The 21,878-nt window shown below is 38.7% G+C and overlaps 2 protein-coding genes across 5 annotated transcripts in view; one reads left to right on the plus strand and one right to left on the minus strand.

Moving 5' to 3' along the window:
- The window catches only part of LOC129718488 (uncharacterized protein K02A2.6-like), a 333,122-nt gene that overhangs the window by 10,536 nt on the left and 300,708 nt on the right, over positions 1-21,878 (minus strand). The window lies entirely within an intron of this gene.
- The window catches only part of LOC129718489 (transmembrane protein 245), a 61,854-nt gene continuing 53,169 nt past the window's right edge, over positions 13,194-21,878 (plus strand). For 2 of the 4 annotated variants that reach the window (XM_055669306.1, XM_055669305.1), the window contains exons 1-3: positions 13,194-14,048; positions 14,111-15,029; positions 15,092-15,343. In XM_055669306.1, the coding sequence (XP_055525281.1) occupies positions 13,524-14,048; positions 14,111-15,029; positions 15,092-15,343 (1,696 nt within the window). In that variant the 5' untranslated portion in view covers positions 13,194-13,523. The remainder of the gene's footprint in view (positions 14,049-14,110; positions 15,030-15,091; positions 15,344-21,878) is intronic. The other 2 variants (XM_055669307.1, XM_055669308.1) reach the window with 2 other exon arrangements.

Below are 21,878 nucleotides of genomic sequence, written 5' to 3' on the forward strand. Positions count from 1 at the left end.
TGTTAAATGCATAGCTTTTGTAAACAGCAAACTGATATAAAATGAACGGTTACCCGAAAGTGAGCAAAACAAAAAAGTAGGAGGTTGTATCCAAGACACGACCGCATAAATGACGTAGAACTACGTACACTATTAACAAATGCATTGAGTGTTTCATTACCCTAGTAACACAACTGGTTTTATCAAAGTTTTAAAGCGCTTTTTTGGCTGTATTGAGCGCTAAAAAACTTTGATAAAACCAATATTTTTACTTGGGTAATGAGTTATAATGTCTACTAATGAAGGGTTGTGAATTTCGTGAACCGGATTCAGCAGTTAGCAGAACGTGTCGAGTTAAAAACCATACACAGCACAAACACACAAATCATACCATACCATAGACACACACACATCATACCATATCATACAAACACATACACATCATACAATATCATACAGACACACACACACATTATATCATATCATACACACACACACATCATACCATACACACATCATACACACATACACACATCATACCATATCATACACACATCATACCATACACACATCATACCATATCATACACAAACAGCAAACAAGCGACCAATCAGAGGACGTTATTTTTATTTCAACAAGGCTTGACAATTTTCAATAGTGCAATAGTTCTTAGATTCAAACAACATTTTTCTACATTTGGGCAGATGCGTGTATAATTTTCCAATCGATTGCTGCAAGAATGAAGAAAATTGGTTGAAAACCAACCGACCTATAGGCATTTGAAAAGGGACAAATTTCGTCCCAGTTTTTCAGTTTGCATCCCTGTGTGGTATGCTGAAGTAAAACGTAGTTCTACGTCAAAAGGCATTTTGCTGTTCAAAATTGGATTTGGTGATGACGATCTTTATGCTGCCCCAACAGTGGGGGAATAATGACAGTCTGGCGAGGCACGCTGAGAAGAACCGCGCTGCTACTGAGACATGGTGACCAACCACAGCGCAAGTGATTTATTTAATTTGAAGGCAGCCACAGGCGCAACCCGCTGTTACTTCTGAGTGCTGTATCTGCTTCTACTGCTGTCAACGTTGTGGACGGTCCATCCAGCTCACCTTCCGACTTATGAATGTAGCTAGTTTTCCCAGAAACACTCTTTTATAGCCGAAGGGTGCTACGTAATAGGCCACGCCTTTCAGTTCAGTTGTCACATTCTCTAATGTTCTTTAGACGAATTGTTCCACAATTCGCGTTTGATTTTTGTATCCAGCTAGTAAACACCGATGGTGCTCTCACACACGCAACGATATTACCCCTATCGTATTACGGCTTGTAATATCAAGCAAGCGATTTCGTTTGTCGCTGTTGCGTGTTGCATCATGTTGCAACTGAGCAGTTGAGAGACGACGCAATTCTGTTCATGCTGATTGATAGAATCGACTTTATATCAGTACTGCATATTCGAATTAACTGCCTTTGTGTATGCGTTCTAACAGGGCAGTTTGTTATTCAAAATCGGTTATGTTGATCGCAGCCTTTGTGCTATCCCAACAGTGGGGGTATTAACTAAATAAACTACAACAGAATTTGATTGCTAGGATCCCGTGAAGAATGTTTGCTTGTGTTGATGCTAGGAAATTTTCACCCTTCAATTACTTGTTTATTTGCCTTGAAAAAAGGCATTTTGCTGTTCAAAATCGGTTGCTGATCGCAATCTTTGTGCTGCCCCAACAGTGGGGTAGTTAAGATACACGAACAACATGCACTGTGGGAGCTATTTCACCTTCTGTAAATTAGACGGCCGCGACAGATGTAACTGCTAGAATCCGCACAGAATGCTTGCTTACGTTGTCAAAAATTATTAACTTTCAATGACTTGTTTATTTGCCTTGAAAAAAGGCATTTTGCTGTTCAAAAATGGATTTGGTGATGACGATCTTCATGCTGCCCTAACACGAGGGAATAATGGCAGTCTGGCGACACACGCTGAAAAGAACCGTGCTACTCCTGAGACGTGGTGACCAACCACAGGGCTAGTGCTGCTGCTAAGGAAGGACGACTGCTGTTGACAACTTGTCGCTGTCCAGAACTATTATGAGCGGCTTCGGCTGAAACAGGCTCTTATATAGGCTAAATAGCATGTTTTCAATTGCAAGGTATATGATTTTGTCGACCGTGCTTGGGAAGCAATCATATAACGACCAATCAGAGGACGTAATTTTCGTTTAAACAAGGCTTGACAATTATCAATAGTAGTCATTGCTTATTCGGCAGCCGAAGAGGAAAGTTCATTTTCTTGTGCGCTCCGCAGTTCGCTTAAATTAATTTACCGTTTTTTCTAGCGCTCGCTGGTGAAGAACAGTGTGTGGTAGTGGTGAAGTGCTTGCTTTTGGCGCGTGTGCTGGAAGGTGCGGCGCTTGTTTTTTGGTTTGCTTCTTCTCCCAGAAGAACAGGGCGATTCGATCGAAGCTCCGGCGAGGTAAAGGAGGCGGTGACGCCGTTTCTCAGACGGTGCAACATCGCAACTGTGCTGGAAGGTGTCGTGCTAGTTTTTGGCGCGTACGCTGACAGAGGAAAAAATCGGCGGCGCCGTTTTGCAGTCGATGCAACTCGAAACCGCTAGTGCTGATTACAACTACATACAAAGATAAGTGACACTCTTTATTTATTCTCTCTCCCACTTGTGTATATACATACCTGATCCATCTTTCATTCTTTTTATACATTCATATGTTCACTTTATTTTACCTTGTTAGCATTAGTATATTACATATTCTTATATTTGATACATTGCGCAGCCGTTGAATGGCGGTTGGGGGTCTGGTTACCCCACCGGACCTTTCATCCTCCTCAGAGGCTGAAGAGTCCGGCATGGACTTTGCCGAGATTCCCATAAATGACAACAACGCTTTTTTTTGACGTAGTAAAGAAGCGTAAAAGGCCCCGTAAAACTGCCCCGATTGTCCCATCCACTGATGATGTGCCAATACGGGTCAAAAAGTACCAGGTGAACCAATCCGGTCTTCGTTGGGTCGTGTTTTTCCGACCCAAAAATAAACCTCTCAGAGTTATGCAGATATGCAAAACTCTGAAGAAAGATTACACCAGCTTGACTGAGATTTTTAAAGTCAAAACGGACAAGCTGAAGGCAACTTTTTCCGATCCTCGACAAGCAAATGCTGTCGTCCAGGATCCAAATTTCAACATCGAGTACCGCGTTTATATACCGGCACGCGTTGTTGAAATAGAAGGGGTTATTACCGAGGCTGACCTCACTGAAGAAGATGTCATGAAAGGTGTTGGATGTTTTAAAAATCCATCCCTTCCTGAAATAAAGATCCTTGAATGCAGGAGAATGTATTCCAAGGATAATACGGGCAAATATTCCCCAAATGACTCGTTTAGAGTCACTTTTGAGGGAAAAGTACTCCCGGATTTTGGCGAGCTCCACAAGCTTCGACTACCCGTAAGACTTTTTTTTCCGAAAGTCATGACGTGTACGAACTGTTTGCAGTTAGGGCACACGAAAACCCACTGCAATAAGAAATCTAAGTGCTCCAAGTGTGGTGAAATCTCCGAGATTAACCACACTTGTAGCGAACGGGACGTAAAATGCTGTCTATGTGGAGGTGAACCACATAAAACAGAAGCGTGCCCAATATATAAATCACGCTCAGAAGCGTTGAAAAAAGCGACCAAGCAACGCTGTAAGCAGTCATTTGCACAGATGCTAAAGACTGCCTTACAGCAACAGGAAAATCCATACTCCAGCTTGGAAAATGACGAATCCAATGATGATGAAGAGACATATCAACCGCTTCCGTCAAGCGGAGCAGTGCGAAAACGGCCCAACGCGTCCTCTCCTAAACTTCCTAGAAAGGAGCAGAAAAAGACGCTTACAGACACTCCAAGAGGAACCCCTCCTAAGCAAAACAACGCAAAATCGTCACCTCCAGGATTCAAACTAAATGCCGAGGCTAACAATTTCGATAAAGAGTTTCCCAAATTACCAGGAAAACAATCTGCTTCCGCCAAAACACAGTCATCGGAATCTGAAATACCGAATACTGATGGACGTATCTCATTCAAAATGATCGTTGAATGGATATTTACCACTTTTGGTCTATCTGATTCCCTCAAGAGTATGATTTCGGCTTGGCTTCCAACAATTTGCATGTTGGGTAAGCAACTAAGCACCAAATGGCCCCTCCTCGCGTTCGTATCCTTCGATGTCTAATTCAGACAGCCGAAGTGACGAATCGACAACAAGGATCATACAATGGAACTGTAGAAGCTTGATCCCCAAATTAGATAAATTTAAACTCCTGCTTCACGATAGCAAATGCGATATTTTCGCGCTATCTGAAACATGGTTGTCAACTGATACGACACTAGCCGTTCAAGACTTCAATATAATCCGTTTAGACCGAGGAAACTCTTATGGCGGAGTGCTCCTTGGTATCAAAAAATGCTACCCATTCTTCTGTATTCCTCTCCCAGCAATTGATGCAATAGAAATTGTTGCTTGCCATATAACAATTGCTGGGGAGGGCCTCACTGTCGCATCAGTCTACATTCCGCCTAGAGCGGTTATTAACCGGTTGCAGCTGTCACAAATAACGGAACTGCTTCCGACTCCACGCCTCATCCTGGGAGATTTCAATTCTCACGGTACGGCGTGGGGCGCATCCAGGGATGATAGCCGCGCTGTTCTTATTGAAAGCTTTCTCGATGACTTCGATATGACCTTATTGAACATACCTGGGTTAGCTACGAGAATTGCAAGGCCTCCAATACGAGAGAGCACATTAGACTTGTCGATGTGTTCCTCCTCAATGGCTTTGGACTGCAAATGGGAGATTATTCAAGATCCCCACGGTAGCGACCATTTGCCAATCAGTATTTCGATTATGAGCAGGCTCCATTCTGCTACCACAGTCGAAGTAGAGTATGATCTTACCCGGGATATTGATTGGGAAAAATTCTCGTACACAATATCCCAGGGTCTCGAAACAACGGATGAGCTTTCTCCATCCGACGAATACAACTTCCTTGCAACATTCGTGCTAGATAGCGCGTTGCAATCTCAGAAGAGACCTGCCCCTGAGAACAAATTGAAAATTCGTCCCAACAAGCAATGGTGGGACAAAGAATGTACCGAGATGAAAAAAGCTCTAAAAGCATCATACATAGCATTCAGGGATGGTGGTTCAATTGAGCTTTATGATCAGTTTAGGGAGCTGGAAATAAAACAGTCTAAGCTGCACAAACTGAAAAAAGATCATACTGGCAAAGTTTTATAAGCACGTTACCCAGAGATGCTTCTATGAGCTATCTCTGGAATACGGCTCGAAAAATGCGCAATAGGTCCGACAGTAATGAGGCAAATGAATACTTTGAACGTTGGATCTATGATTTCGCAAAAAAGGTATGCCCAGACGCTGTCCCATCACAGCAAAAATTCAGCGATACAACGGCTTTTGAAGAACCAGAATTTACCATGTTGGAGTTTTCAATTGCCCTCGCGTCTTGCAAGAACAAGGCTCCAGGACCGGACGGGATCAAATTGAATTTGATGAAAAACCTGCCGACTCGGCCAAGATACGATTTCTTATAATGTTTAATAAGCTTATCAGGAACAATATGATCCCGAAAGCTTGGAGACAGGTTAAGATTATCGCAATCAAAAAGCCAGATAAACCTGCCGCAGATCACCGCTCGTATAGGCCGATTGCGATGCTCTCATGCATACGCAAATTGCTTGAAAAAATGATCCTTCGTAGACTTGACAACTGGGCAGAGTCAACTAACCAACTATCAGAGACCCAGTTCGGCTTTCGTAGGGGCAAGGGTCCTAACGATTGCCTGGCATTGCTAGCCACAGAAGCGGAAATGGCTCTTGGTAGCAAACAACAAATGACCTCGGTTTTCCTGGATATCACAGGCGCATTTGATTCAGTTTCAATCGAAATTCTCTCCGAGAAACTGCATCAAAGAGGATTCTCCCCTATATTGACAGATTTTTTGATCAACCTGCTGTCTGAAAAGCATTTACTTTTCAACCACGGTTCTTCAACAATAACACGAACAAGCTACATGGGTCTCCCCCAAGGCTCTTGTCTGAGTCCGCTGTTGTACAACTTCTACATCAGTGACATCGACACATGCTTGACGGACGGCTGCACGATGCGCCAGTTAGCTGACGACTGTGTAGTTTCAGTCACGGCGTCTCTAGCTGCAGACATGAAGAACAGCCTGCAAAACACGCTCGACAATCTGACCGTTTGGGCCAGTTGTCTTGGAATCGAGTTCTCGCTTGAAAAAACGGAGATGGTAGTCTTTTCAAAAAAGCGACCACCACCTCGTTTTGAGCTAGTTCTGTCCGGAAGACCCATCACTCAGTCACCTAGCTTCAAATATCTCGGAGTATGGTATGACTCTAAGTGCACATGGGAAAAACATGTCAATTACCTGAAGCAAAGATGCCAACCAAGGATCAATTTCCTTCGAATGGTAACAGGAACATCATGGGGAGCCCATCCAGAGGATTTGATACGACTCTATCAAACCACGATTCTGCCCGTAATAGAATACGGCAGCATATGCTTCAGAGGTGTCGCAGCTTCACACATGCTGAAACTCGAGAGGATACAACACCGTTGTTTGCGTATCGCTCTAGGCTGCATGCAGTCGACACATACTATGTCCCTAGAGGTCATAACTGGAATACTACCACTCAAAGAGAAGCTGTTTGAGTTGGCTTTTCGTTTCCTCATTAGATCGGAAATAACAAATCCAATGCTTATTGCGAACTATGAGAAATGTTTGGAAGTTGTTCAGAAACCCTGTATGTCAGTATACCAGCGGTTCATGTCCATGGAGATAAACCCTTCGGTTGTTGCTCCATCCCGTGAGATTTCAACATCGCTCAACAATTCTTCTGTTGTATTTGATTTGACGATGAAACAAGAAATCCATGGAATTCCCGATCACCTCAAACCAACAGTTGTTGTCGCAACCATTTATTTGCGACGCGTCAACTCAACCAAGCACAGCGACGGTAGGTACCTTAACTCTATTTGCTTTGGCGGCACGAAGTGCCCCCAGCTGTTCGCACGCAAATGACCGGGCAACAAAACGTCAGTGAAACGGAAGGACGGGAGAGAAAAAGAAAAAAAGGTACTGACGATTGAAGGTGCTAAGTAAAACGTGCGGCGACTAAAGCTTATTAAAACTTACAATATTTATATTCGGGTTATTCGCGTTGAAAGAGATTTTGAAGGCTGTTCGCACCTACGTGAACACTCATATGTAATTGTCAAAATGTGCGTGATGACAAAAGCAAAAATATTTCTATCCTTCTTTTTTGCATGCAAAAACCAAACAAATATCAGCAACACCGTCAACGCGAATATAAGAAAACCTGTTTCTACTTAAAACTATTTGGAAATTGTATTACCCTAACTAAAACTAAGTGAAAACAGATAAAATTGTGAGCGCATTGATTAAATTGTGAATTGAACTTATGAATTAAAGTACGGTTTGAACTTACGAACTAAAGTACGGTTGGAACATGCGGTATTTATAAAAGTTAGCAAAATCTAACATAGTTCTAAATTATAGCGTTACGCTGCTGCCTAAGAGTGCTAGTAGTATCGCCACTACCGATTGGCTTGATATAGGTACACGAAAGGACACTAAACGTGAGTTTTCTGAACTAATTGTTATTCATGCACTATATACACTTATTATAACCTCACTATTCTTAACCATGCATTATATACACTTAATACTATAATAACCGATGTAAACTATATAAAAAAGTGTAAACTAGATATATACTTAACCTAATACTCATGCTATACCGTGATTGTTTCTCCGGTAGGAATTTTTTAACGCCAATTTGGTACGATACATTACGTACGCTAATTTGAATTGCGTTACCGTATACTAGAGTAACCTAAATAAAACGTTATTGAATCGGAAACTGTCTTTCTCGTTGCATTTGCGACAGTTGTGCCATCAATATTTTCGGCAAAATTTGGCCACCTCCCAAAACAGAATTCCTTTTTCACGGACGGATCTGTAATGGATGGACAATCCGGATATGGCGTTTTCAACACAGATCATCGCATATCTCGCAAACTGGCACAGCCCTGCTCCATATACGTAGCTGAATTAGCTGCCATACACAATTCGCTGCGAATTATCGAGCTCAAGACACCAGACAATTACTTCATCTTCTCGGACAGCCTCAGTTCTATCGAAGCTCTCCGATCGATTAAACCGGTCAAGCATCCGTCCTATTTCCTTCCGGAAATTAGACGGATATTAGAAGTGCTGGTTGATCGGTCTTTCATTATCTGCTTTGTGTGGGTCCCCTCTCATTGCTCAATCCCAGGCAATGAAGAAGCTGATTTATTAGCAAACTATGTTGCAAACGCACACCTCTATCGAATAAACTTAGTCGATAGTAATCTGTGCGAATGTGGAGGGTACGAAGATATTGACCACATAGTCTTCGTATGCCCTAAGTACCACAGAGCAAGGGCCAAGCTTATAGATTCTCTCCGGAAACAGAAAGTGACGTTTACAATGCAAGTACGGGATGTGCTTGCTAGCCGCAACCCCGCGCTTGTAATACCCATTTACGACTTTTTAAGAGATATCAAGTATCGAATTTGATTATCTCTATGCTTTCTCTTCTAATTTCTCCCAACACAACAATCTTAAAAAGTTTCACACTAATTCTGTTTTTTTCTTCTTTCTTTCTTTCATCTTTTTTATAGAAACATGAATCATCGCTTCTTTTTGAGAGACATGATCCACCGAACTTAGATATAAGTTTTGATTTCAAAGAGATAAGGAACCATCACCCTCAACGAATAGTAGTAAGGATTAGTATTTAGTTATAAAGAGAAAAACTGAAAAAATGAAAAAATGTTAATGTTAGTCGTAGGCTTAAATGACATGTATTTTTAAATTGTATATTTGAAAGAGAAAAGATGAGAGGGGTTTTATGCCTGTTTGAGGAGGAGCAGTCGGGATACAGGCTCTACTCAAGCTGGCTTTCCCTACTCCAAAAGATATTCGGCCCCGTTATGCTTCGCGGTTGGGCCTAAATAAATATTAGAGTTTAAAAAAAAATTATCAATAGTACAATAGTTTGCATAATCAATCAACAATTTTCTTTATTTGGGTGGATGCGTGTATAATTTTCCAAACAATTGCTGCAAAAATGAAGGGAATCGGTTGAAAACAAACCGATTTAAAGGCATTTAAAATGGGACATACTTCGTCCCCTTTTCGTTAATAGTTTTCCTATTTACATCCCTATGTGGTAGGCTAAAGAAAAACGTAGTTTTACGTCAAAAATACGAAAGCTGGGTGAAAGTTACTCAGTTTCGTTAATTAATATTACTCATTTTTTGACATTATAAATCAAAATACGAAAGTGAGTACTTTCTAACCAATTTAGAGTAAAATTGAACGAGCGTGTACACATCGACTCTGCTATAAACTAGTTTGCCGCAGAGATGCCAGATGTTTTTGAAAAAAGTCTACAACTGCTCGGAAAACCGAAAAAATCTGCTGGAAATACACGGTAAGAGTCGAAAACCCATTAATGGGTACTTTTCAAACCATTTCGCCAAACAGTGAGCCAACCCATTCAGTGGGTAAACTTGATTAACCCATTAACGGGTAAACCGATTAAACGTCAAAAACTGGGTACAAAATCACTCATTTTGAGAAATGAATTTTCTCAAGGAAATGGGTGAAATTTTACCCATTATTAAATAAACGGAAACTTTGTGATTATCACTCAAAATAATGAAAAGAAGTTAAAGTGAAATCAATTATTTTTAATTATTTGCAAAAATGAATCTTATTTACGAAAACATGAGTATTTTATCTGCTATCATCAATTGTCAGGATCGCTATTCTCTGCAACAAAGCCAATACCAGACGGATAGTGAACATTCTAGACCTAATATAAAAAAAATCTCACATTGTGAAATTCAATACTTGACATAACATACTGTTTACCTTGCAACTTCTTATACGACGCAGTATCGAATCTCTTTTAAAGTCCTTCCAGGGCAATTGTTGACAAATAATAAACAAAACAGATCGTAGAAGTAACGAGTGCGAATAAATCGACAGAGCAAACTAAAACGATGCTTGAAGTATTTTTTCACCCATTAATGGGTAAACAAATGACCCATCTTTTTGCTAAGAACATGTCTTTCTAATGCGTACAATTTTACCCATTTCACATTTTTAAATTTACCCATTCTTTTGACAGTCGCATATGACAGAAAAAAATGGGTACAACAATACCCATTTATGGGTTTTTGACTCTTACCGTGTATGAAAAAAAATCTATCCGTGTTTCGATAAAAGTTCGCTACGCAGACAAAAGTCTGCGAAAATCTGCACACATTTTGAGAAAGTCTGCGTAAATATAAGAAGACTCTGACAAAAATCTGCGGAAACTATTGAAAATCTGCACATATCTGCGAACCAGTAAAAATCTGCACACAGACTCTAAAAATCTGAGTTTTGTTCAAGAGCTGAATGACCCCTCAGGTTAAAGGCTCTATAATAAAAATCGATCAATCTGAGTTTTGCAGACAATCTGCACATCTGGTTTCCCTGCACGCTCATTATTTGTTACTCTAAAGTGAGTTAGATATGACCCATTTTTGAAAAAAGTGGAGGTACCCTAATTTGAGTACGTTTACGGTTACTCACTTCTGAGTAAGGGCGTCATACGTCAAAAACTGATTAGAATCTACTCTGTTTATGCAAACCAGGAATTAACGAAAATGAGTACAAGTTACCCAGTTTGCCTAAATTTGGAAATTTGATGATTTCTGGTTTTTGTAAATCTGACTCAATAAATAAAATAAATTCAGAACAATCAAAATCATAGATTTATTTTTCATCGAAACATTATAAAAGTTTTAAATCATTCACGTGTCTTTATATAATGCGGCAACCAACCGGTTCACAGTTGCCCGTGAACTGTGGCTCATGTTTTTGTACAGTACGCACACCAGAAAATCCGTCATCATCCGTCACCAAACACTGCGAAGGATTTGAATTGTATCGATTGCATCTATTGGGCACTGTACATCGATACAAATGTTTCCGTTCATTATCACGAATAAAAGCCCGACCTAAAACGGCATCGCAGGACACACAACATGCGGTTGTTCATTTTGAAGAGATGTTTTTTATGTTTTCAAATCCTCTGCAATAATGATGTTGGGCTGAAATTGTTATGGAATATTGTTACATGTTGTTTGTAATGTAATTGATTAGGAAATTATTGATTTGATGAAAGATCAAATACTTACTGCTAGCAAACGAATAAAAAGCGACACCAATTGTTCTTCGGAAACAGATAATATCGCTGTTGAAAACTTTTGACATATACATATACTCAGGGGTGAGTAAACATCATGGATAATAACTCAAAACTGAATAAACATGGTAATTATGAAAATTTGGGTAAATGTTACTCAATTATCCAGTACCCGATAACTCACTTTTTGACATTTTGCATAAGAATACCAAACTGAGTAGATCCTAATCAAATTAGAGTTAAAATAAAGCAGCGTGTGGTTTTGATAGTAGTGAGGTTGGCTCCAGGTCAAAGCTAGGTGACATGTTCTTAGGGATGGGAATTGGAAGCGAAGGTATCGATATTTGGTATCGCGATATATTGAAACGATTCGATATTAAGTAACAAATATATCGCAATGAAAGTATCGATATTTCAATATTATTGCAATATCGAAACGGGTGAAATGCAGAACGAGAAAACGAACGAAACCGAGAATCAGGCAGTTTTGCTTGTGTGAGAGTTGCATCGGTTTGTTTATAAGCATAATCAATTTTCCAAATTTTCAAATGGATCATAAATTTTCAACGGTGATAGATAAAACAGTAAATTCATTTAAAATGGAATCAATCAAATGTAAATTCCTTGAATTTCGGGGAGTTGATGGAAATCAACTAGAAGACAACATGCGATTGGTGAAGGTCATGATTCACATAATAACACAAACGCAGGAGTTGAAAAATATGCTGCTTGTTGGTTCGAATAACAACACCAACCTTCCGGCGCAACAGTGTCCAGAGATTATCTACAATGAAAGGATCGTAGCTGTGACTCACTCCAAAGATTTAACGATACATAAATGAAATATTTGCAACAAGAAAAACCTAGGGACAATCATATTTTATTAACATTCATTTTCTCGACGATTTTCCGATTGTCGATTCTAGTGATAAGTATCACGGACAGTCAGGGAAAACCCACACTACTGTATACGCCGCTAGAGAAAACTGTATATTAGAGAAAAGAAAGCACTCATCGTTAAGGCAACTATCAACATAAAAACGAAAGAGCGATTATCGTGGTTCTGAAAATATTGGATGTATTATTGGTATTTAATTGTTTCTATGGCCACTTAAAGCCCCAGTAGGATCTATTCTGGAAGGAATATTTCGGGGGCATATCCCCATAACACCCAAAACCAATAAGATGACTTGTGAAAGTAATTTTATGAACTTTGAACCAATGACTGTTAACATTCTGTTCAAATATTCATAATTTTTTTTAGTTTCGGAGCATATCTCAAAAAACCGGTTTTCCGAAAGTAATTTTTTTTTCCTAGCACCGTTGGCACTGATTTCTAAGTAAAGAAGTCGCTGAATCTTTTCGTGCTAAAACTATCTTCGTCGGGCAGAAGTAGAAAAAATTAAAAAAAAAACATTTTCACAAAAAACCAATTTGTGTTGTAAACTTTTCAGTTCATCGATAGCGAATTTACGTGTGCATGCTTCAAAGCCACGCTTTGAGAAAGATACAAAAATCGCGCTGTTTTGTTTGCTCTTCGTCGCACAAATTCCACGAATTCGTGTTGACGGTGTTGCGAGCGTTAGAAGAGATTTTCAAGGGTTTTTGCACCTGCGGGAAATCTCGTATGTAATTGTCATAATGTGCGTGACAACAAAAGAATATTTCCTTCCTTCTTTCTCATGTTTTCACATGCAAATATCAGCAACGTCGCCAACGCGAATTTTCTTCCGATATTTTTCGAGTATCAAATGAAAATATATCGATATCCGATAATACTGCTTGCTGAAGCATCGATGCCAAATACTCGATATATCGAAAGAAAAGAATCGATACCCGCGGCATCGATAAAGTATCGCACATCCCTACATGTTGGAATAAAGAAACTCGCTAAAAGTTAAATCAGCTGATCATGTTTATCATTCGTAATTTTTTTTGTTATTCTCATTCGACAGGCGACTAAGACCTGAGGCAAAGGCCATACCCATACATAGTTGATCCATTTCCCCTAACATTCGTGTTTATGATATCATCAATATAAATAAAAAGTCAAAATTTCTCGTGAACAAGTTGCGATGTTCGGTCTATTGTGTTTTTGAGTGTAATGGAAAAAAAAATATAGTGTTCGCAATAATTTATTAAAAGTGATAAATTTTTAAAGTGTTGCATCTTTAAAAAAATGAGTACTAGACCAAGCCCTGCACCATTGAAACGATCTTTTGACGGACTGTTTAACGCCTGGCTAATGCTGCGGAGCCAGGGGCACGAAAAACCGCTCCGTAATGCTCTATATAATGTGATGATGGTGGCTATAGTCGCAGTAGTCATCGGAGTGACCATGGTGTTGGCTCCATTCTTCAAACCACTTTTATGGGCTTTTTTGTTCGGTGCTGTTTTGTTTCCAGCCAAGAAGCGTCTAGCTGAAGGACTTAATCACTGGATCGAACGAATAGAAAAAGATGAAAAGCATTTGATTGTGGGAATTTTGGGTGCGCCAGTTCAGGGCATAAATTCCTTGGGCGAGTTTTTGACTGAGTGGTTAATGGGGCATATCAGGATTATTGGGGTTGGTTGTGGTGGTCTTGTGTTGTTACGGCTAGCACTTTTGTTTGCACCGACTGAAATATTTTTACTTATTTGGAATTTTATCGTTTGGAGCCATTCGTTATTTAAAGCTGTATTAAGTTCCTTGACATTGCAAATGGTATGTAAGTGCTTTCTACCAAATGAGATAGTGTAATACAATAACTGTTTTTTTTTTTACAGCTGTTGTTAATTATCATTTTGTATGTGATCAGTGTATGCATGCTGTGGAAAGCGGAGGTTTCAACGCCATTCTTAGTCGTTGGTCAATTGTTGTGGGTTTTGATCGTTGGATACGGATGCAGTTTCCTCGGCGCGCTCCAAGTACCTGTATTCTTAGGTTTACTTACATATGGCACTATCGGTTTTATCTATAATCTACAACGAGATGATAAAAACGTTCGGTTTATTGACAAATGGCACAGTCTTCTGGATGTAACAAGCTATAGATTGGATGAAAATAGAGTAGAACCTGCTCCTGTACCAACATTAGACGCCTCTTCGCAAATGGAAGAAATCAAATCAAAACTACAACTGAATGTATCTACTCCACGACTGTCAAGTACGATGATTGATTCGCATATAAGTAGTGCAGCCAATAAAGTTGGTGATAAAAACAAGGAATCACTAGAATCTGATATGTACTTTAGGATACTCTTTTATAGTTGCATAACAATGCTAATTTGGATACACACGTGGATTCTGTTTCTTGGTATTATACCGATAAGCTTACATCTGGTTAAGCGTTTAGCAGAAATACTTGGAATTATACAATACTTATCACAACGCTTAGAAAAATTCTGGGAAATGCTGAAAGTATGGCTCTTTCCCCGTCATGCTGCACTTTTGCCTCTCTGCTTACCCGGAATATTGAGAATGAACACTAACATCCACTGGTACATTTGTATCAAAATACGATCTTACATAGATGATATCAGTTCAATTTTTATGATTGGCCTTCTAAGTGTATTTGTTATGCTGATCAGTTTATTTGCGTTTACGCAAATATATTCTGAAACAATCGCTGTTGCCCAACTTGGTAGCAATCTAGTAAACCGCACTTTGGCGCATCGACCAGAACTAATTGAAATGTTACCCATTGGTAAGAATCGACACTTTAATATAATCTAACGATACATTAGAACATTATTATACTGTTTTAAGATATGCAATCGATGGACAACATTATTGATAACGCGTATAAGTACGGGCGATCACACATAGAACAATATGTGGACGATATATTCAACGACACTGATCCGATACAGGCAAGAAAACTTAAGCTTCAGATTTTGAGCGTTTGGGACAGAATTATTCAGAGCTGGATGGATAGAAACAACGGTGATGGTTTAGTGGGACCACGAGTTAATAGTCAATCAATACGAGTGACGATCGACGAAATTTTCATCAATCCTAGTGAGTTATTTCGAAAGTCACAGATCATTTGTTAGAAATCATAACAGGCCAACAAATAACTGATCTTGACGTTTCAGTTTGAGTGTAATTTCTCTATATGTTAATTTCTACACCACTTCTCATTTTCAGATTTAATATAAAAGATTTTGTTTCATGCATGACCAATAGAGTGCCGATGAGATGTATGAAAAAAAAATTGACCTTCGAATATCGTTTAGTGGTAGGGCTCAAAAGTTCCGTCTGCTCGAAAAAAGTCTCCATGCAAAATTTCAGCTCGATCGAACATCGGGAACACGTGCCTCAAAGCGGTCAAAGTTTCACGAAAAATATTGGTGAAAAAAGCAGGTAGTGATAAATTGTCGAAATCAAAAAAAAATGGTTTCGATGCCATATGTCTTAGAAATGGCATGAAATTGCGAGATTTGGTAGTGATACATGAAATTATCGACATAATTTTTTTTTCGATGCCATATGTCTTAGAAATGCATGAAACGGTGAGATTTGGTGTCAACATGAAAAATTTTTTTTTGTAAAAATAAACGTTCTGGGTCTTAGAAAATTTTCGAGCTTGGGGCCAATGGCATATATACTTAAGTCGCTTTTTACGCGGGAGATGCGTGCCGCGTAAAAAAAACGCGTCAATTCCGGAATCCGCGTAAAAAACCGCGTAAATTCTGCAATCCAAGTAAGGAGAAACCGAAATCCGCGTGAAAAAATACCGCGTAAATTCCGGAAGCCGCGTAAAAAGCGACCTTAGTGCATACAAAAAAAATCATCTTTCGAATTTCGTAGCGATAGAGCTCAAAAGTTTCGTCTACTCGAATAGAGTCCCCATGTCAAATCTCAGCTCGATGGGACATCGGAAACACGTGCCTTAAAGCAGTTAAAAGTTGATTTTCTTATATATATGCCATTGGCCCCAACTCGAAAATTTTCTAAGACCCAGAAAGTTGATTTTAAAAAAAAAAAGTCCGATGGGGCTGAAATTTTGTATGGGGACTTTTTTAGATGTCCGATCGGGCTGATATTTTGTATGGGGACTTTTTTCCAGAAGACAAAACTTCTGAGCCCTACCGCTAAACGATATTCGAAAAATCGATTTTTATTGGCACTCTAATGACCAATTACAAACATAAGAGAACGATTTTGAGATTTAATATACAATTTCTACTGGTTTCATAATAAAATTGGGTAGCCAACAGCACAATTATACCGACCATTTTAAATTGAACATTCACAAGCATACCAACATACTTCTACACATACAAACAATGTTCGGAGATGGTCGGGTTTGATGTTTATCGAACTCGTACCCGACCCGAATTCGAATTTTTTCTTCTGTCGAAACCCGAACCCGACCCGAACCCGAAAATTTTATTTTTATGAAACCCGAACCCGACCCGAACCCGAAATTGTGGAACCCGAGATTTCATAGATTTTATAGTCGGGTTTCGGGTTTTCATACCCAAACCCGAACTAACCCGAAATTTTCAAACCCGAACCCGACCCGAACCCGAAATTTTTTTTATCACCAAACCCGAACCCGACCAGTACCCGACACTTTCAAATATTTTCAAACCCGAACCCGACCCGAACCCGTCGGGTACGGGTCGGGTTTCGGGTTTGAAAACCCGAAACCCGACAATCTCTAACAAACATGTACAGATACACATACAAATTACATTTGAAGAAGTATGTTTCGACTATATTAGGCGATTTTTTCATGATTGCCACTGTGGGGTTTTCAGGTAGAGGCCGAGAATTAATTTTATATTTAATTTCAAAATCCGAAATTGCGGCTTCCATCTTTTGGGATACATTTTTTTCTAAGCAGTTGGTTATGAACAGTCTTTGGGTTACATTTCTTTCCACATTAAACATCCACATGGAAGATTATCATGAAATAAATTACTTGTTAGAGACAACCCGTTGGTATGACACCTGTTTAGTTCAAATAAGTTATGTAATCTCTGAGATAAGAGATTATTTTTCCAATTTGATACATAATGGTTAAAGTAAAAGTCTGATTGTAATAAAATAATTTAGAATCTTTGGGGCAACTAGACCTTTTACTTGACTCTAAAAACGCTAAACCGATCTCCGAGGAAAGTGAGTTGATTTTGAAAATCTTCGGAGTACATAACTTTACATAACTTATGAACCACATGTCCAATCAAAATGAAATCCATTGGTTGAGGGTTTTGAAGGTAGCTCGTTCATTTGATTCCAACTTTGTTCAGATCGATTGTGTTGTTCCTGTGGTAATAAAGTTTTGTAATTTTCACATTTTGCTACAAAACAGACAAAGTTACAGTCTGATTACAGTGTAAATAAATGTATTATGGGGTAGCTGGACCTTTCATTTGACACTAATTTTGTGAAAATCGATCCAACCAAAATGAGTGAGTTTAAGCAGTCTTTGGAATATGTTTCTGTTCAAAACGTGATTTCACTTTTCCATACATAATGGACAAATTTACAGTCCGATTACGGAAAGTTCTCTTTTACACGATTCTACGTGCCGTGTAAAAAAACTGCGTTATTTGGAAAAATGTCGTGAAAAAATCGTGTAAAAAACGTGTAAAAATAAAACTGCGTAAAAACAAAGATGTCTAGAACAAGATACCTGACTCTTGCAGAATTCATCGGACATGATTGTCGCTGTACGTGAGCAAATGTCGAACTAATTTATACACTGTTAATATGATGTATACTTAACGTCAAAATCTCAGGTCAAAATCAACGACAAGGCCAAGACATGACTACTGAAAGGTGGAACATTTTTTTGGTATCCATGTGAACGACATTACGGTGCTGCCATCCGAAAAATGATAATAACGTGTACGAATGTTTAGTTCTCAAACATGAAACTTTCAGGAAGAATCAAGAATTATCGGCGCGTCATTTAAAATTGAGCGTACCAGCAGAACTTCCTGATAATCGCTATGAGCACGCTCTACAGCCAAGTTTTCCACTCTTGCTGAGGTTAATAAAGCAAAAATCGGGTACCCCGGTGAACCTGACCATATGCACAATGGTTCTGAAACCTGGTTTGCAACATATCAAACTTTAAGTTTGGGTACAACGAGACCTGAAACCGAAAATTTTTCACTACATATAATCGAATCCTATATATAATCGAAGCAGAAAAAAAAATTTTGTTTTGTTTATTTTGCATAAATATTTGGTTGTTTTTGAATAAATAAGTAGAATTTTTTTGACTAACCCCCTTAAAGTCGCAAAAAACCTTTCTTACAAAAATATATGTATATATAATCGAATCAGAAATTTTTTGTTTGTTTATTTTGCATACATCTTTTGTTGTTTTTAAATAAATAAGTAGAATTTTTTTGACTAACCCCCTTAAAGTCGCAAAAAACCTTTCTTACAAAAATATATGTACATACAAATATATATGTATTGATTTCAACTTCATAAAAATAAGTATTTGAAAAGATTCAATCTCTATCACCTCAACCTTAACATTGAAATAGTAATATTAGGGTCCATTCAAATTTAACGTGACATAAATATTGGAAAACCCTCACCACTTTGTCTAGCATGTTTCCAATACTCAGCACACCAGGCATAAAAAATTTCCTCAGCCCTGCTTGCGTTATGTAACGGGCTTTTATGAATCAATAAGGAAGCGCTTATTTATAACGTACCGCAAGAATAATTATTTTTGATCTCCTTTCCCCTTTTGCCATGCTTTTTGTTTAAATTTTCCGTATGGGTTGCAACACTTTGCCAACCCAACACTCTTTCCCGTTTCCTGAGCGTTACATAATTTGTAAACGTTCCCTCGCGATATTTCTGTTTTAGATCAGCTTTACTTTACTTGAAACATTATGGCTCAAAATCAACGTTTTGGGTCAAAAAATGTTGCGTTACGTCATATTAGACTGAAGGGAACGTCCATTAATTACGTACAGTAAATAAAAACTATTTTCGACCCCCTCTTTCCTCTAGGTAACGCTCTTTGTATAGATCTTCAAAAATTTTAGTATTGATTACGACGTTTTGTCAGATCTCTACCTCCCCCCAAGCGTTACGTATTTTTGGATGATCCCTATACGACATTGCTGCTTTAGGTAAGTTATATTTAAATTGAAAAAAAAATTTTTTTTTATGATTCGATTATATACAATTTTATATATAATCGAATCATATATAATCAAGTCAATATATAATCGAGTCTGTATATAATCGAGTTCGACCTGTACTTTGAAGTGCAAAAAAAATGGCAACAGCACTAAGTGCAAAAAATGACAATATCATTGATTTGCATGTTATCTTAAGCGTCGGGCTGACCAAACTGCTACACCTTTTTCATATACAATCTTTAACAGCTCAACGATCTATGACGAGCTATGCACGATAAATCGGTTTTGCTCATAGTGACAATTTTATGAGAATTTATGTCATCAGATGGCAGCACTAACCGTCGGGAATCGGTCGTGTTCAAAATGTATGAAAAATATGAAAGTTAGGTATCTTGTTCTAGTTATCTTTGGTAAAAAACAGCCTACTATAGTCTGTTACCGTTACTGTCACTTACTGTAACAATTTTACGCGAAGACGAAAAATCGTGTAAAAAAAACTCGTTATTTGAGAAAACGACGTAAAAAAATCGCGTTATTTAGAAAATCGTCGTAAAAAATCGTGTAAAAAAAGACTACAATACAATAAAATTCATGGGGTCTTCAGGGTCTTATGGGGCAACTAGACATTCCATACAATACTAATTTTGTGAAAATCGGTCCATCGCTAGGAAAAATGAGTGGGTTTTAACAGCTTCCGGAACACGTTTATTTTAATAACTTTTGAATGACAGTCTTAATCTTCGTAAAAATCATTGGTTAAGGATATTCGAAGCAGTCTTTTTATTTGAGACCATTTTTGTGAAAAATTGGTTTCGTAGTTTAGGAAATCGCTAATAAGCTAATTAGCGACGCTAATATCCAGTTAGCGGTTTAGCGATTTCGCTAATTTTTGAGCTGGTTAGCGTCGCTAAAATTTTGGCCTTCGAAACGCTAATCGCTAAATTTTGTAGAGAAGCGACAATAGAACTATTTGGAAAAACTGTGAATTGTTGATGGCATACGAAAATTACTTCGAAAGATGAACATACTTTACTGCTAAAGTTACTTTTGGAACGTATGTTTCACACAACGCTCAATTGTCTGAATTGTCTAGAGTTCCTCTCTTTACGACAGAAGTACAAGTCAGTCTTTTTACCCTAGAACGGAGTTGCAGTTATCGTACAAGCCACAGGAGCATTTAAAAGGACACGCTCAAGGTCTAGATTGAATTTTTGTTAATTGCAATGCGCTTAAAATTATGACAACTTTGGTTCTACTTTTTCGATTCAGATAATAATAATTGAATTTTTAAAAAAATATTCCTAAGGTATTTATTTTTTATGCAAGCTAAATGACTTTTGTAACTCAATGTTTTCACAAAATCAAGTATGATCACCGTTTTGTGAACCTCTTATTGTAAATACCTCTCAAAAGTATTTGTTTTCGTTTGTTTCGCCACAACAATAGACCAAAGCGGTCCAAATTTCACATAACACGAGCAATAAATATAGCGATATGAGTATTTACATATTAATAAGTTAGCGATTAGCGATTAGCGAAAGTTCCGCTAATGTGGGTTTAGCGTTCAGCGTTTAGCGATTATCGAGCTAAATTTTTCGGTTAGGGGCCATCCACATACCACGTGGACAGATTTTTAACGATTATTACCCCCCCCGTGGACAAATGCCCAGATAAATTCTTTTTTGTTTTTTTTTGTAAGGACCGTGGACATTTTACAACGCCCCCCCCCCTGAGCTGTCCACGTGGTATGTGGATGGCCCCTCAGCGGCTTAGCGAATAGCGTCGCTAAATTTTCGGTTAGCGGTGCCCACCACTGAATGAAAGTCAATAAAGGGTGTCCACGATGAAACTGCCACACACAAAATTGATTCGCGAAATTCGAGTTTTCATTCGATTGTCATCAAATTTTCAGGGATTGAAAAATAACAGTTAAACTTCATTTTACCATTTTACTCGTATTTTATTTACAGTTCATACGCAAATGCCCGCACCTTGGCCTTAACCCCGGCCATAAGATTGTGCACAACCTGTGAATCAACCGTTTTTTGCATGTAAACCCATACTTTCTTCAGTTCCTCGACTGTCTTTACTACCTTAGGTTGTTTAAGAAGGTGCTGCTTCATAATCGCCCAGTACTTTTCGATGGGGCGGAGCTCCGGAGTGTTGGGAGGGTTGAACACGAAATTGACCTTATTGTCCGCATACCACTTCAGCACGTCCTTGGAGTAGTGGCATGAGGCCAAATCCGGTTAGAAGATTGTTGGGACGTTGTGGGCCTTCAGGAGAGGAATCAGCCGCTTCTGGAGGCACTCTTTCATGTACACCTGTCCGTTCATCTCGTCCTGGGTCACGAAAAGTGCACTCCGCTTCCCGCACGTGCAGATGGCTTCCCAAACCAGGAATTTCTTCGTAAATTTGGACATCTTCTG

Source organism: Wyeomyia smithii, chromosome 1 (assembly GCF_029784165.1).
Source record: "Wyeomyia smithii strain HCP4-BCI-WySm-NY-G18 chromosome 1, ASM2978416v1, whole genome shotgun sequence".
NCBI classification, from domain to species: Eukaryota; Metazoa; Arthropoda; class Insecta; order Diptera; family Culicidae; genus Wyeomyia; species Wyeomyia smithii.